Source organism: Trichoderma virens, assembly GCF_000170995.1.
Source record: "Trichoderma virens Gv29-8 chromosome Unknown TRIVIscaffold_82, whole genome shotgun sequence".
NCBI classification, from domain to species: Eukaryota; Fungi; Ascomycota; class Sordariomycetes; order Hypocreales; family Hypocreaceae; genus Trichoderma; species Trichoderma virens.
In genome coordinates, this window is record NW_014013667.1 from 895,987 (window position 1) to 909,879 (window position 13,893).

The 13,893-nt window shown below is 36.4% G+C and overlaps 4 protein-coding genes across 4 annotated transcripts; 2 read left to right on the forward strand and 2 right to left on the reverse strand.

Annotated features, from left to right (window-relative positions):
* Nucleotides 1-4,855: 4,855 nt before the first annotated feature.
* On the forward strand, nt 4,856-5,023 carry TRIVIDRAFT_155817 (uncharacterized protein; the record flags this gene model as incomplete). Its single annotated transcript, XM_014098673.1, has 1 exon — nt 4,856-5,023. The coding sequence occupies one exon, from the start codon at nt 4,856-4,858 to the stop codon at nt 5,021-5,023; it is 168 nt and encodes a 55-aa protein (XP_013954148.1).
* A 504-nt stretch (nt 5,024-5,527) lies between these two features.
* On the forward strand, nt 5,528-6,046 carry TRIVIDRAFT_224610 (uncharacterized protein; the record flags this gene model as incomplete). The annotated part of the gene is made up of 1 exon (XM_014098674.1): nt 5,528-6,046. The coding sequence occupies one exon, from the start codon at nt 5,528-5,530 to the stop codon at nt 6,044-6,046; it is 519 nt and encodes a 172-aa protein (XP_013954149.1).
* Nucleotides 6,047-6,884: 838 nt separating this feature from the next.
* On the reverse strand, nt 6,885-8,407 carry TRIVIDRAFT_171801 (uncharacterized protein; the record flags this gene model as incomplete). The annotated part of the gene is made up of 1 exon (XM_014098675.1): nt 6,885-8,407. One exon carries the CDS (start codon nt 7,381-7,383, stop codon nt 6,961-6,963), a length of 423 nt encoding a protein of 140 aa, XP_013954150.1.
* Nucleotides 7,634-11,656, reverse strand: TRIVIDRAFT_181564 (uncharacterized protein; the record flags this gene model as incomplete). Its single annotated transcript, XM_014098676.1, has 3 exons — nt 7,634-10,252; nt 10,592-10,908; nt 11,008-11,656. Coding segments are annotated over 3 exons (3,585 nt in total), but the record flags the coding sequence as incomplete, so codon positions are not given.
* Between the last annotated feature and the right edge of the window lie 2,237 nt (nt 11,657-13,893).

Below are 13,893 nucleotides of genomic sequence, written 5' to 3' on the forward strand. Positions count from 1 at the left end.
ATCTATAACTATGCTTTATAAAGTGGTAAATTTATAATAAATAGCCTAGGATTTATTTTAAACACTAAGTGCCTTTTTAAATACTTTAAGGTTAGCAGTTAAATTACAATTACACTAGCTTTTTTTCTATTTAAAATTTATTTTATTAAAGTATATATAGACGTAACTTTAGTATATTTATTCTTTATTTTATAAATATAGTTTAATATATATATTTAAAATATATTAAAAGTATATATTTATTAAGGTTATTAAGCTAGTTTATATTAAAAATTATAGGGCTATTAATAAATTAATTTACTTTTTTACTTTAAATATATATTTATTTTAAAAAAGTAATAATAAATATTTTATTACAGTAATATTATCTATAGCTATTATATTAAGTATTTAAAATATATATATTTTTTATTTTTTTATTTTATTTTATTTAACTATATTATTATAAAATACAAATATATTTAAAAATAAATTAATTATTTTAAGTTAATATTTAATCTTTTTTTTTTTTTTTAAATAATGTTTTTTAGCTTTCTTAAACTAATAGCTTTTAATATTATAAAAAAATATAAAGTTAAATTAAGCTATAGTTTTACTAATCCTTTATTTAATTTTAAAAAAAAGTAATAATAATTATAATATAAATTTAATGCTTTAAAAAAAACGTTAGTTTAAATTATTTAATTTTAATATAATATTTTATTAATAAAGATCTTATAGTATTTTAAATTTTTTAATTTTATTTTTAATTTTTAAAACTAACTTAAAATAATTATTAGTAAAAATATAAATTATAAACTTATAATTAGTTAATATAAATATTAAATATAAAATATTAAATAAAAATCTAAAACTACCTAAAGCTATAAAAATATTATTTAATATTATATTAAAAATTAAATAAAGTTTTAATATTATATTAAATACTTTAAAATAAATTATTTTTAATAATTAAAAGTTTATATTAAAAAGTTTTAAAAATAGTTAATAAAAATATTACTTTAAGCTTAATAATAATAATTTACTTAGTTAAATTTTATTTATTACTTAAATTAAATATATTTTAGTAATAGCTATTAAATATAAAAAATATAAATATAAAAAAACTAATTAAAATACTATAGTTTATTATTTTTTAATTTAATTTATATTTAATAATAATTTTAGTAAATAATATAATATTTTTAATATTATTATGTAATAAAATAATTTTTATTTTTTATTTATTATAAGTATTTAGTTAATTTTTTTTATTATAATACTATAGCTTAGCTATATAAGGATTTTAAACTAGTTTTAATTTTAGTTAAGTTAATTAATATTTATATTTATACTATATTTAATTATTATTTAAAGTTAATAATAATTATAAAAGCTTTTAATAATATTATATTTACTAAGTTTATTAACTATATTAAATATTTTATACTTTAACTTTATTTTATTATAGTATTTAGTAAAACTAAATAATTAAATAAAAAGGAAATTAAAGAAAAAATATAGTTATAAATAAATATTTAATATATTTTATAATAGGCTTTTTTTATATAAGTATTAAGTAAAACCTTTTTAATTAGTGTATAGCTTAAGGCCTTAAAGTATTAATAAATAGTTTTAAAGTAAAAATACTTTAAGTAATAAAATAATTATTAAAATTATTTTTTTATAATTAAATTTATTAAATAATATTATTAATTAAACATTTTTAATTATTAAAAAAAGATTTAATTATTTATTTTTAAATTAAAAGTTATTATTTAATAACTTTAAATATTAATTTATAAATATTTAAAAAGATCTTTTTATATTTTATAATTATATTAAAAAAAATATTTTAAGTATTAATAAAACAATTATAGATTTATATATTAAAGTATATTTTATTTAAAAATTAACTTTTTAATATATTTATTTTTTAATAGACTTTTAAACTTATAATTTACTTTAAATTAAAACTATATACTTTTAATTAATATTTTTAGAAATTTATTAATTAATATAATTATTATATTTAAAAAATACCACTATTTAACCACAGTTAATATATTATAATATTTTCCCTTATAGCTATAAATAAATTAATTTTAGTATTTTTTTTATATATAAATAAATTAAAACTATAAATAAAAAGTAAGTTATTTTAAATATAAATAGAATACTTTTTTATTTTTTTTATAATATAATTTTTAAATAATAAAAGTTAAAATATTTATAATAAAAAGTATTATTTAAAATACTTTTATTATTAGCTTTTATATTAGAATAAATATACTTTAATATTTATATAATAATAAAAAAAATACTTTAATAAATTTTATAATTATATATAATTTTATTAATAAAAGTAAATATATTAATAATTATTATTAATAATTTAAAAATAAATATAAGTTTTATAAAAAAATATTTTAATTTTAGTTTATTTAATTATACTATAATAATAATTTTAAAATTATAATATAAATTTTTTAAAAATTAACTTTTATTTTATAAAATTATTATTTATTAACTAAAGTATTTTATTTTTAAAAATATTAATAGTTTTTTAAATATATTATTTAAAAAAATTAATTAAAGTAGTAAATTTTTATTATTATTATATTTATATATATATTATTTTATTATTAAACTTTATATTATATTAATTTTTTTTATTTTTAAAATAATTAATTAAAATATAATATTTAATATTTATAAAAGAAGTTTTAATTAAAGAGGAAAGTGTAATTAAAAAAGCTATACTTAATTTTATAAAAGATATTAATAATAATAAAAACACCAATAGTAATAAAGACATTAATAGTAATAAGAATATTAATAGTAATAGGGATGCTTTTACTATTAGTGGAAGCCTTTTTTAAGCGCTAAGGGCCCTACGATTATAAAGTCTATAGATATTTAGTTTCTATTAATAACTTATATATAATATAATATTATAACTTCACTTAGTTTATTTATATAGCTTTTACTAACTTTATACTAGCGTTAGTATTTTAGCTTTATTTTATATATTAAAACTTTTTATTTACCTTATATATAAATAATTAAAAATATATATATATATTTTAAATATTATTATAATTTTATATTTATATTTATTTATTAATTTTGCTATATATATTTTTATTTCCTTAATATAAAGATTTATAAAAATTATATTAAAGTTTTAATAAAAATTAACAATATATTAATAAAGTTATAAGCTATTAAAATCTTTTTAAAATTACTTTAAACTTTTTATATAGTAATACTTTAGTTTTTTTAATAAATATAAAAAATAAAAGGTAATTAAATAGTGATAAATTTAAAAAATATTTTTATATATTTAGCTTTAATATATTTAAATTTAATTTTATTAAAAAAGTTAAAAGAATATAATAAAATATTATTAAATTAATTAAATTTTAATAACTGCTTAATTAACTACCTTTTTATTTACTTTAATTAATTTTAACTATATACCTTAAAGTTTATTACTTAATAAAATTTATATAAAAACGCTATTAAAGTATTTAATATATTTAACTATAATTAAAATAATATTATTTTATTAAAAGATATAAAATAAGTAATTTAAGAAATAAAAAAAGAATATATAATAATAAAAGAAAATATTATTATTATAATAAAATATTTTAATTATTATAGTAAAGATAAAGTAAATCTTAAAGAATTTATATAGATAATAAAAAAGACTATATATAGTTAGTAAGATATTATATAAAGTAAGAAAGATAGGCTTAAAAATATATTTAACTATAACTGAAGTGCAGTATAAAGACTCTATTAAAATTAATTAAAATCTATATCGTAAGGTGTGTAGGTCGCAAGTGTGGCGTTCTCTTGCTGCAGAGATCGAAAACACCGACTTCCAAACCGAATGTTGCATCTCCAAGGTGTTGGGCTGCAATACTATAACGAGAATTGGGTGCCCATGTATATTGGTCGCCCGGCATTCATCTGGATTGCTTTGGGGTCTTTTCCATACGTACGAGGTACTGCCATCGGTATATATAAACAGCCATCACTGCATTTTGTCACTTCGGCTTACACATTTCTCCAGGTCATCTGCTCTTCCATTTCCATTCATCTTAATTAATTGCCTCGACACATGATGGCTCTCTGCCGTAATTGCTCCGCTTTTACGCTAGAGGGACTTGCGTCGGAGGGAAAATATACACACTTGACGCTTCCTGATATCTTCACCTCGGGGCTTACGTGCAATCTGTGCGCCTTAATGATGTCAATGATTGCAACAGACAACTACCCATACCTTAGTGGAAAAGATAGAACCGTTGACGGTGTTCTCAAACTGCTTTCAGCCAAATACGTAAGGCCTGTGACTATTGTGCCCCAAAAGATATATCTGGCGTTATGCTTAACCGAGATTGGAGAGACGTTGAAGTCCGTGGCTGTGACTTACTTAGAGAAATTGACGTATCCAGGTGATGACAGTATACAAAACTATCGCTGGCAGTAAAAGATATACTCACAAAGTATTATAGAAAACTTGAATGACGACTGAGAAGAATTCTGCACATTGCATCTTCCTGAACAGTCTTTAAACACTCACAGATCTTTATTATTTGTTCGTTCTTGGCTCCGAGGCTGTGATGAATCCTACGACAAGTGTCGAAATCTCTTCACCGGGTCAGTCGCCTGCAACCAGCCCAAGCAGATGCAGCCAACCAGAATCATCTACATTGGCGGCTCTGAAGAGCTGCCGGAGCCAAGACTGCTCGAGACAAAAGCTGCGAGCCTGCGAGCGCCATACGTTGCCTTGAGCCACTGCTGGGGGCCTCCGGAGAAGCGGCCGCTCACGACGATCCATTAAAATTACGTAAAACATCAGTAAATGATTCCGTGGAACAAGCTTCCGAAGTCTTTCCGCGAAGCAATGCAGATAACCCGAAGACTTGGAGTTGAGTATATATGGATTAATTCTCTTTGCATAATTCAAGATGACTCCAGAGATTGGGAACACGAAGCTGCCATTATGGGGAAGATTTATGAGCAGTCTTAACTGACGATAGCAGCTTCTGGGGCATCCGATTCCACGGAAGGCTGTTTCGTCGATCGTCCCCATGAGACTGTGGTCCAACTTCCCCGTGCAGCGAAAGAGGGAAGCGTGTTGTGCGTTCGACACCTTCCCTTGAACGGCGTCTATTACGGCAAAGCCGATACGAGTTTGACGCATCTGGGCGTGCTTGGGAGTCGCGCTTGGATCACTCAGGAGTGGCTATTGCCTCGGCGTATAGTCTATTACCGGCGAGGCCAAACCGTCTGGAAGTGCAGAACAAGAATGGAATACGAGGACACCGGGACGATTACGCCCCCCACACTCGTGATGGGTTGAGATAGTCTCGCCAAGGAGGTTTGGTATGCTTGGGGGCAAGTTGTCAGCGATTATAGAGCACGCAACCTCACGCGCATTTCCAACGGATTGCCGGCTATCCAGGGCTTGATCGAACGAGTGTCATTTGTGGTGGACATGGATACTTGCTACTTCGGCCACTGGAGCAGCAACATGCCAGCGATACAGGCATGGGTTATCAACGCGCTTCGTCGGCATCACTTGGAAAATCTCTCCCTCGACGACATCGCCGGTAGGCGTTGCGCTACCAGCCAATTTAGGATACCTTCTTGGTCATGGGCATCCATGACGATACAAATGTTCTTTTCTGAGCTCTTCCGACCACCCACTATGACGTTTCATCCTCGCCATTGGGCCATTGACCACCAGTCAGGCATATTAAGCCTCCGGGCGCGGTGTGCTAAAGTCTTGATCATGACAGAGCCACAAGACGAAGACGAAAGAATGTGCTTCCATTCATCCTACGAGTATAATCTCCACAATGTCTCGTGGTTTAGATTTTCGCATTTTCGTCAATCGCCGCTGGTCAAAAACATCAAGTGGCGCCCTAATCCAGCATCAGATCACGACGCCGTGGGCCTGGCACTACTCGATGAGCTTATAACGCCATCAGACACCATATTTGCAATCTCTTTACACGATCGGCGCAAGACTGGCAGTTCTACTTGTTAGAGCGGGGGGTTGGACAATTCACAACACCGTTGGTTCAAGAGGGTGGGTGTAGGCTTAGTGGCGACGAGAGCTTTATTCAAGGAGCACAAGCCGGCTGGCCTATCTGATCCAAGTTCTTGGCAACATGTGAAGACTTGTTTGCTACAAGAGGAGGCCTTTCAAGGTATTGGAATCCAGTGATGCAGCTATATTTGCACCGTCTTCACAAGCTCTAGATTACTTGTGTAAAAACACTAGCCTGTTATTTATTGCTTTATATTAAGCTTTCCTTGCATCACTTAGGGTTCTATCAAACGACGTACAAGAAAAAGCTATCGCTTATATGCCGCATGAGAAGTGCCAGCGGGACTGTAACCTACATGTATTTAGGCTCCAGGGTTAGATTGGCAAGCTATTTGATCAAGGGCAGCATCTCGGCGTATACAACAAGAGCCCACCGGCATCAGAGAATGAGGTGGAAATATTGACTGGCACAGCCTGATACTATAATTGTCTGTAATAAATCAAGTTAGTCCTGCATGTAATAGGAAGCGAGCTGTGGGCACTGACGGTGTAGAACAAGAAGCCTGAAACTTGGGGATTGACATACATTCGCTATTGTAAGGCTTCTCAGTGCCTATAGTAATAGCCGTGCTTGACAGAACCCCAAATTTTCCATTACCTATTTCAAGGAGACGGAGACGCTCCCACAGAAGGAGACAGGTGCCTTAGTAGACCACTGAAAAGAGATGTCCATTCATGCTCGTTGCGGAGTGTTGGCTGTCATACTTGGTACATGTCACGGCGTTATTAAGAAACTTCTGCAAGAGTAAACGCTACGCGTGGCACCTGGCCATGTGTGTGAGATTGCGGAAGCAGTTTCTCGCAGTTTCTATTTGCCCAAGATACTAGGTATGTAACAGGTTAAGACGATATTATCGACGAAGGTTTAGCACTATGTAATTGGAGCAGCCGCACAACGGCCTCATTCCTACCCCCTTCCCGATCCATGGCGTACGATAGCGGCGTCCGGCCATGCTTGTCGGCCGCCTCGGTCTGCGCGCCCCAGTTAAGCAGCAGCCGCACGGCGGCCTCATTCCCGTGCTCGCTCTTGTTCTCTGCAGCATATGATAACGGCGTCCGGCCGTCTTTGTCAGCTGCTTCAATCTGCGCGCCCCGGTCAAGCAGCAGCCATACAGTGGCCTCGTTTGAGTTCCGGTCCCAGTTTGTCCGGTTCCCTGCAGCATATGATAACGGCGTCCGGCCGTCTTTATCAGCTGCTTTAATCTGCGCGCCTCGGTCAAGCAGCAGCCGCACAGCGGCCTCATTCCTGTTCCAGCTCCTGTTCTCTGCAGCATACGATAACGGCGTCCGGCCGTCTTTGTCAGCTGCTTCAATCTGCGCGCCCCGGTCAAGCAGCAGCTGTATCACAGGCTTGTTCTCGTCCCCGTTCCAGTTCCACTTCGCTACAGCATACGATAACGGCGTCCGGCCGCCCTTGTCAGCTACTTCAATCTGCGCGCCCTGGTCAAGCAGTAGCCGTATCACAGGCTCGTTCTTGTTCCCGTTCCTATTCCCGTTCCCTGCAGCATATGATAACGGCGTCCGGCCGTCCTTGTCAGCTGCCTTAATCTGCGCGCCCCGGTTAAGCAGCAGCCGTATAATGGCCTCGTTCCCAAACCCGTTCCCTGCAGCATACGATAACGGCGTCCGGCCGTCTTTGTCAGCTGCTTCAATCTGCGCGCCCCGGTCAAGCAGCAGCTGCACAGCGGCCTCATTGCCGTTCTTGCTTCTATTCTCTACAGCATATGATAACGGCGTCCGGCCGTCCTTGTCAGCCGCCTCAATCTGCGCGCCCCGGTCAAGCAGTAGCTGTACAATGGCCTTGATCCCGTTGCCGTTCTCTGCAGCATACGATAACGGCGTCCGGCCATTTTTATCAGCTGCTTCAATCTGCGCGTCCCGGTTAAGCAGCAGCTGTATCACAGGCTCATTCTCGTTCCCGTTCTCGCTCCTATTCTCTGCAGCATACGATAACGGCGTCCGGCCGTCCTTGTCAGCTGCTTCAATCTGCGCGCCACGGTCAAGTAGCAGCCGCACAACGGCCTCATTCCTTACCCCATAATAACCCACGGCAAGCAACAGCGGCGTCCAGCCGTACTCGTTAGTCACCTCAATCTGCGCGCCCCGGTCAAGCAGCAGCCGCACAACGGCCTCATTCCTCCCCCCTTTCCCAATCACGGCAGACAACAGCGGCGTCCGGCCGTCCTCATCGGCGGCCTCGATGTGGGCACCGCAGGAGAGCAGCGCTCGTAAACAAGCTTCATGGCCATAGTGCGCTGCATAACTCAAAGGAGTACGGCCACCATACCGCCTATCTTGTGCGTTAATTGTTGGTGTCATGAATTCGAGTAAGTGTGTTAGGAGTAATAGATAGCCGTGCTCCGCAGCATAATGGAGCACGGTCGTAGTTCCTGGAAGCGAGAACGCTTTGTGGTAATCATCTTGACTAATAATTTTGTCCAAGGCCTTGCAATGAGGCTGAAGTGCCTTGAGTACCTCTTCATGGCCATATTTCAGAGCAACCAAAAGAGGGTATTTGCATCTCTCTCCTTTCGGATGAGCATCAAATCCGTTGTCAACTGCAGATCGGACAAGAGACGGTAGGTTGTGTTCAGCAAGGATGTAGACTAAAGAAGCCTCGGTTGTGTAACGACGAACTTCATACTGTTGAAACAAGTTGGACAAATAAAGCCAGCGCTTCAATCCGAAGTTCCTCAAGAATGTAATCTGCGGAAAATCGTCCTCGGCAGAATTTGCATGATGAAGAACATGTCGTGTCGCGTAGTCAAGAAATGGGAACTCCTTTGAGACTCGAGTACGTAGCTCTTTTGCCAGCTTTGACGAGGCGGTAGGCAGAGGCTCGCCCTGGGGTACGATTTCGGAAATGTCAATGTTACAATAATTGTCACAGCATTGTTTCAGTCGATCGTGGCTGTAGCTTTCAAAGTTCGCTGCGTGGTTTGGCCATAACTGGCGAATCCCGTTGTCCTTGATGAGAAAATCGCGTACCGATTCATGAATGAACTGCACAGTTCGCTTCTTCGACTTGACAAGTTCGGCAAGGCCTTTCGAAGAGCTAAGAAGATACAGCTCCATGTCACCAGTGGTAGTGGATTCTCGATCGCACCTAACCAAGTTCTCAGGGCTTGGGTCCAGTCCTGATACGAGGGCAAAGTAGTACTCTTCACACGTCAAGGGTCTTGCTGCATATAAGATCCACTGGATGCAAAGTAACAGATCGTCCATATTCTGATTGTCCCGGCAAAGTATATCCTTGAAAAGGTTACTAAGCCCATCGGGCAGCTCCCTTAGTCGCCGCTTTACTGCCCACATGCGACCATTGCGGAACTCTCTGTTAAGTATGTCAACGACGAGTACCACCCATAGAAAAACTCCTGAGGCCCTCTCTAGGATTTCGGCAGAGACCTCCTGAGACGCCTTGCTGTTGCCGGCTCGTAATTTGCTTCGGACATACTTCACAAGGTCTTCGCCGTGGCCTGGCTGATCCTCTAACGTGAGTTTTAATCCGTTACGTATCTCGATATGCGGATAGTGGCGACTGGAAAAACATATGTAAATTTTCGTTTGGCTTTCGGCAGCTTGATCTCCAAGGTCTTCGAAACACTCGACCATGTTCTCAACCTCAGATATGTCACATTCATCCAGAGCATCGATGAAGCAGGTAATCTGTCGCTGGCCAAGTCTGGTAACCGCATGGGTGAAAAGAGCCTGGAGCGTCTCGATATCCCAGGTGGCCTGGTTGTGCCTGGCTTGGAAGACGTGGTCTGAATCGTGTAAGACGTCCGGGAATTTTTGAATGACTTGAAAAAGCAAGGACCGATACATTCCCTCTGTTGACCTTTCCAGGTGAACGCCTCGGGCGTTGAAGAAGAAAGAGATGACGGCTGCGTCGGTTGTTGCTTTCCACTTGTTCTTCATGTAGGTGTAGGCAAACTTCATCAATGTTGACTTCCCAGCGCCGGGCTTTCCATTGATCCACAGGAATCCATGATGGCTGGCAAAATGGATTGATTCAAGCCACTCGACGTACTTTGGGTGGCCAAGCAACCATTGGCAAGTTTTGGAATGTTGAGTCTTGATTGTCGCATGGCGCGAGTTGATTTGCTCAAACGTTAATGAGCCCAACACTGCCTCTATTCGACTCTGGAGCGATCTTGGGTCTGCGAGGGGATCAGTCAAGAATACAACATTCGAAGCTTCAACACATACCTGTTGTAGGGGTTTTTCTAAGTCACTTAGTCAATAAACGTCCATGTACCATTTTGCTTAAACGAGAACATACCCTAATCCTCCTAGTCCCCAAAAAGCAGCGCTATAGAATTTTGATTCCCGTGGAAGATGTTGGTCCAGTTGCTCTACCAAATCTTGGCGCTGGATTACATTTTCGTTACGGGGATATGGAACAACATGAGTCTTTTGATTAGCTTTGGATGATAGAGGACTGTGTGTTAGATGATAATGAATGTCACCCTGGCTGATAACAGTGTTGTTTCCAAAACTATTATCATTAACAGAACGTTTGTGGGACCTTGCTTCTTCATCCCTTCGTTGCTGTGTAGGCATGACTAACAGGAGTTCCTTGGCGTAAGCAGCAGCGACAGCAGCGGAATATTTCTGCCATGCTTTGTTCTTGTGAGAATCTGAGTAGTCGCAAATGCCGCGAATAGCAAGGCAAGGAGAATCATGCAGTCCTGCAGCCTCGGTCTCCAAGCAGATGATACCAAGTTCCTCCGCCATCTTAGCACGTAATTCGCCGTCCTTGACGACCTGGTTGCCGGATGCAATTTTGCCATAGTGGACTCTGGGTGCCGTGGTCTCCCGATGAGGTCGTTCTAGAACCTCCGATAGATTACAGCGCTCGCAGCTGTCCATCTCATGCGTATGCTTGTATGTGTGACGGAACAAGCGATCCGGCAAGCTAGGTCGGGCGTATGAGATCATTTGCTCGTTTTGGCCAAGCATGTCCAAGAGGATGCTGGGAATTCCGCTGGGCGCATTCTCATAATCTGCTTGTAACTTGGACACAGCAGTCATGATCGTGTGAGGGGGTGTGGTAGTGCGGCCTGTTCGCTGAAACTGGCCGTCGGGCAAGACCTTGCCCAAGTCGTACTGCATCACTTCATTCCCGACGACAACATCTCCTAATCGTATGTCGATCCCGCTATCGGGCACTCCACCACCAATTCCAACCATCAATCGAGTGGTGATCGAGGAGAAGCTTCGACTCATATTGCTGGCCACTGTAGCGGCGTTGTTTGTGCCGTATTGGCTCGCTGGGAGGCATGCGATAACAACATTATGCTCAGCAACGCGGCCGAAGGTGTAGGTATTGATATCGCCTTCCTTGCGGCGCAAAGGGACGTGAATGCTGTCTAGCATAGCTTTTGCCGCTGCCATCTCAATGGGTAGAGCGCAAACCCAGCCAACGGTGTAGTCGCTGTGGCAAAGGCTTTGCCCGTCGCCATTGTTCGATTGGTGTCGTTTCGAGCGGATCGAGAGTGCATCATCGTCGCTTCGAGTTCTCTTTCTGCTCTCGGGAGCCTCCATGCTCTACCACTTTCATCACGCGGGGCAAAAAGGTCTCGGTTCGTTGAGTATGTACGCTGCTGGGGTGGACAGACCCGTCATGTGCTTATCCATGCCTCTTCAAACGAGCTTTGATGGAGTATATTGCCGAGGGGTTGCGACTGGTGCAGCAGAAGAGGTAAACCTGGGAGCAGTGGGGAGGAAAATTAAGAACGAGTTTGAGCCGCAAGTCAGGCTGGTGGTTGGAGCCTGATTTTCGCTGGTATTACGGAGTATAGACATCGTGATTCGTTGTTTTGTCACCGCAGGCATTCAGCTGCCTGCAGGCTGTGCTGAAATTATGCCTTGCTGGGATGCCTTGCTGGGATGCACACGTCAAACACGCCAGGGCTTCCGACGCTTGGATTTATTCGTTACTTGAGGCGACCGTTGCTCGGTCGACCAACAACAGGATCGACAAATGCGAATGTTCGCCAAATTACACCGCGCTTTGTTCCCATTGCAAAAGGAGAATCCCATGCTAATAAGGCCTGCAGGTCTTTAGATTGGATGCAGGGGCTCCCCAGCGCTTGGAGAGGTCGTCCTGGCTGCCTCCTCTGAAAAGCCGTAGGGCCGAATGCGAACAGGGATCACCATTGTCAGGGCGGGGAGCGGATTAAGCTTAGGGAATATATACTACTCGCTAGCCGGATCGATTTACTCCCACCTCAGGTTTCCCTCCCAGCCCACATAGTTAGAGATAATCTATAGCATATTAACACTTGTTGTGCTAATATATCCCACATGCATGTTGCGGGAGCCTTGAGTCCTCTTTTTATTTCCTCTTCACTTCCGGATTGGATCAGCGGCCTTCTAACACCTCAGCCGAAGCGTGGCGGGGTACACGCGCGAGAATTAAAACTCTTTTCATATATTAAAAATAAAAACCTGGCCTTCAGGAAACCTGTTTCTCTTAACCAAACGTTAATGTAATGGTTGGTTTAGCCATGGCTCCAATATGCGGAGCTCGCACTCTGCACAACCAGGTTGGTAACTTATGTTCCTTAAGGTATAAAAAATATTAAAGTCTTAAATAAATTAACATAAATTAATCAATATTATTCTTTTATTATTTATCTACTTAATATCTTTTTTTTTTTCTTCCTTTTCTATTCATTTTAACTTAATGCGCCTCTTTTATAATCAAGCCTTCGTTATGAGCTGTATACTGCCTCGTTATTTACAAGTCTCTGGAAATAGTAACATTGGTCTCTAATTCTACAGGTATAAGTTGCTGAAAATAGCCATCCATAAACACAAAGCATAAACTTGACGGGGCCCTGAGGTCTCCACTACCTATGGTTGTATGTGCTTGTCTTGGTGTTAAGTCCCCTCACATAAAACAGTCGTCAAACAGGTATAAAAAAGCAAAAATAAAAACATATAACAGCCGATGTTCGCTGATGGTCAGCCACTTAACTACTAATCTGCCTCTCATTAGCTTAACTCTGGGAGAGCGGACGTAATCCCATATATTCTAATGGATATGGTCGTATATACTTAAGTGCAGGGGTAATTCGGTTTAAGTAAATAAGTTAACCTAAGATATTAAAAAGCAAAAAACATATAACAGCCAGTGTTCACTAATAATTACCCACTTAACTATTAATCTACTAATTAAAAGCTTATTTATAAAAAAGTTAATAAAGTATATACTTTAGTAATAAAATATATTTAAGCTTTTATTAATATAATTTTTTTATTTATTTATTAAAATTTACTGCTGTTTTTTATAAAGTAAATAAAGCTTTTATTTATTTTATTATTATTTTATTTAATTTTTAATATTAAAGAGTTAAAAATAAATTATTTACTTTTTTTTACTTTATTTTTTTTAATTATTAAAAAATAAATAAAAGTATTTTAAAATTAAAGTTAAATAATAAATATTATATTTATTTTTTTTTATTTTTTTTTTATTTTAATATTATAAAAAATATATACTTTTTAACTTATATATTAGTATTTTTAAATAATAATTTATATATTATTTATAATTTTTATTTTTATAAAAAATAAAATAAATAAATATTAATTTACTATTATAATTTTAAATATTTTTTTATAATTATTATATAAATATAAAGTTATTTTATATTTATTTTTTTATTTACTTTTTTTTTAATTTTTATATATAAAAATATTTTATTTTTATTTAAGTTAATAATTATTTAAAATATTATTATAGTTATTTTTATAATTTTATTTATTTTTAAAAA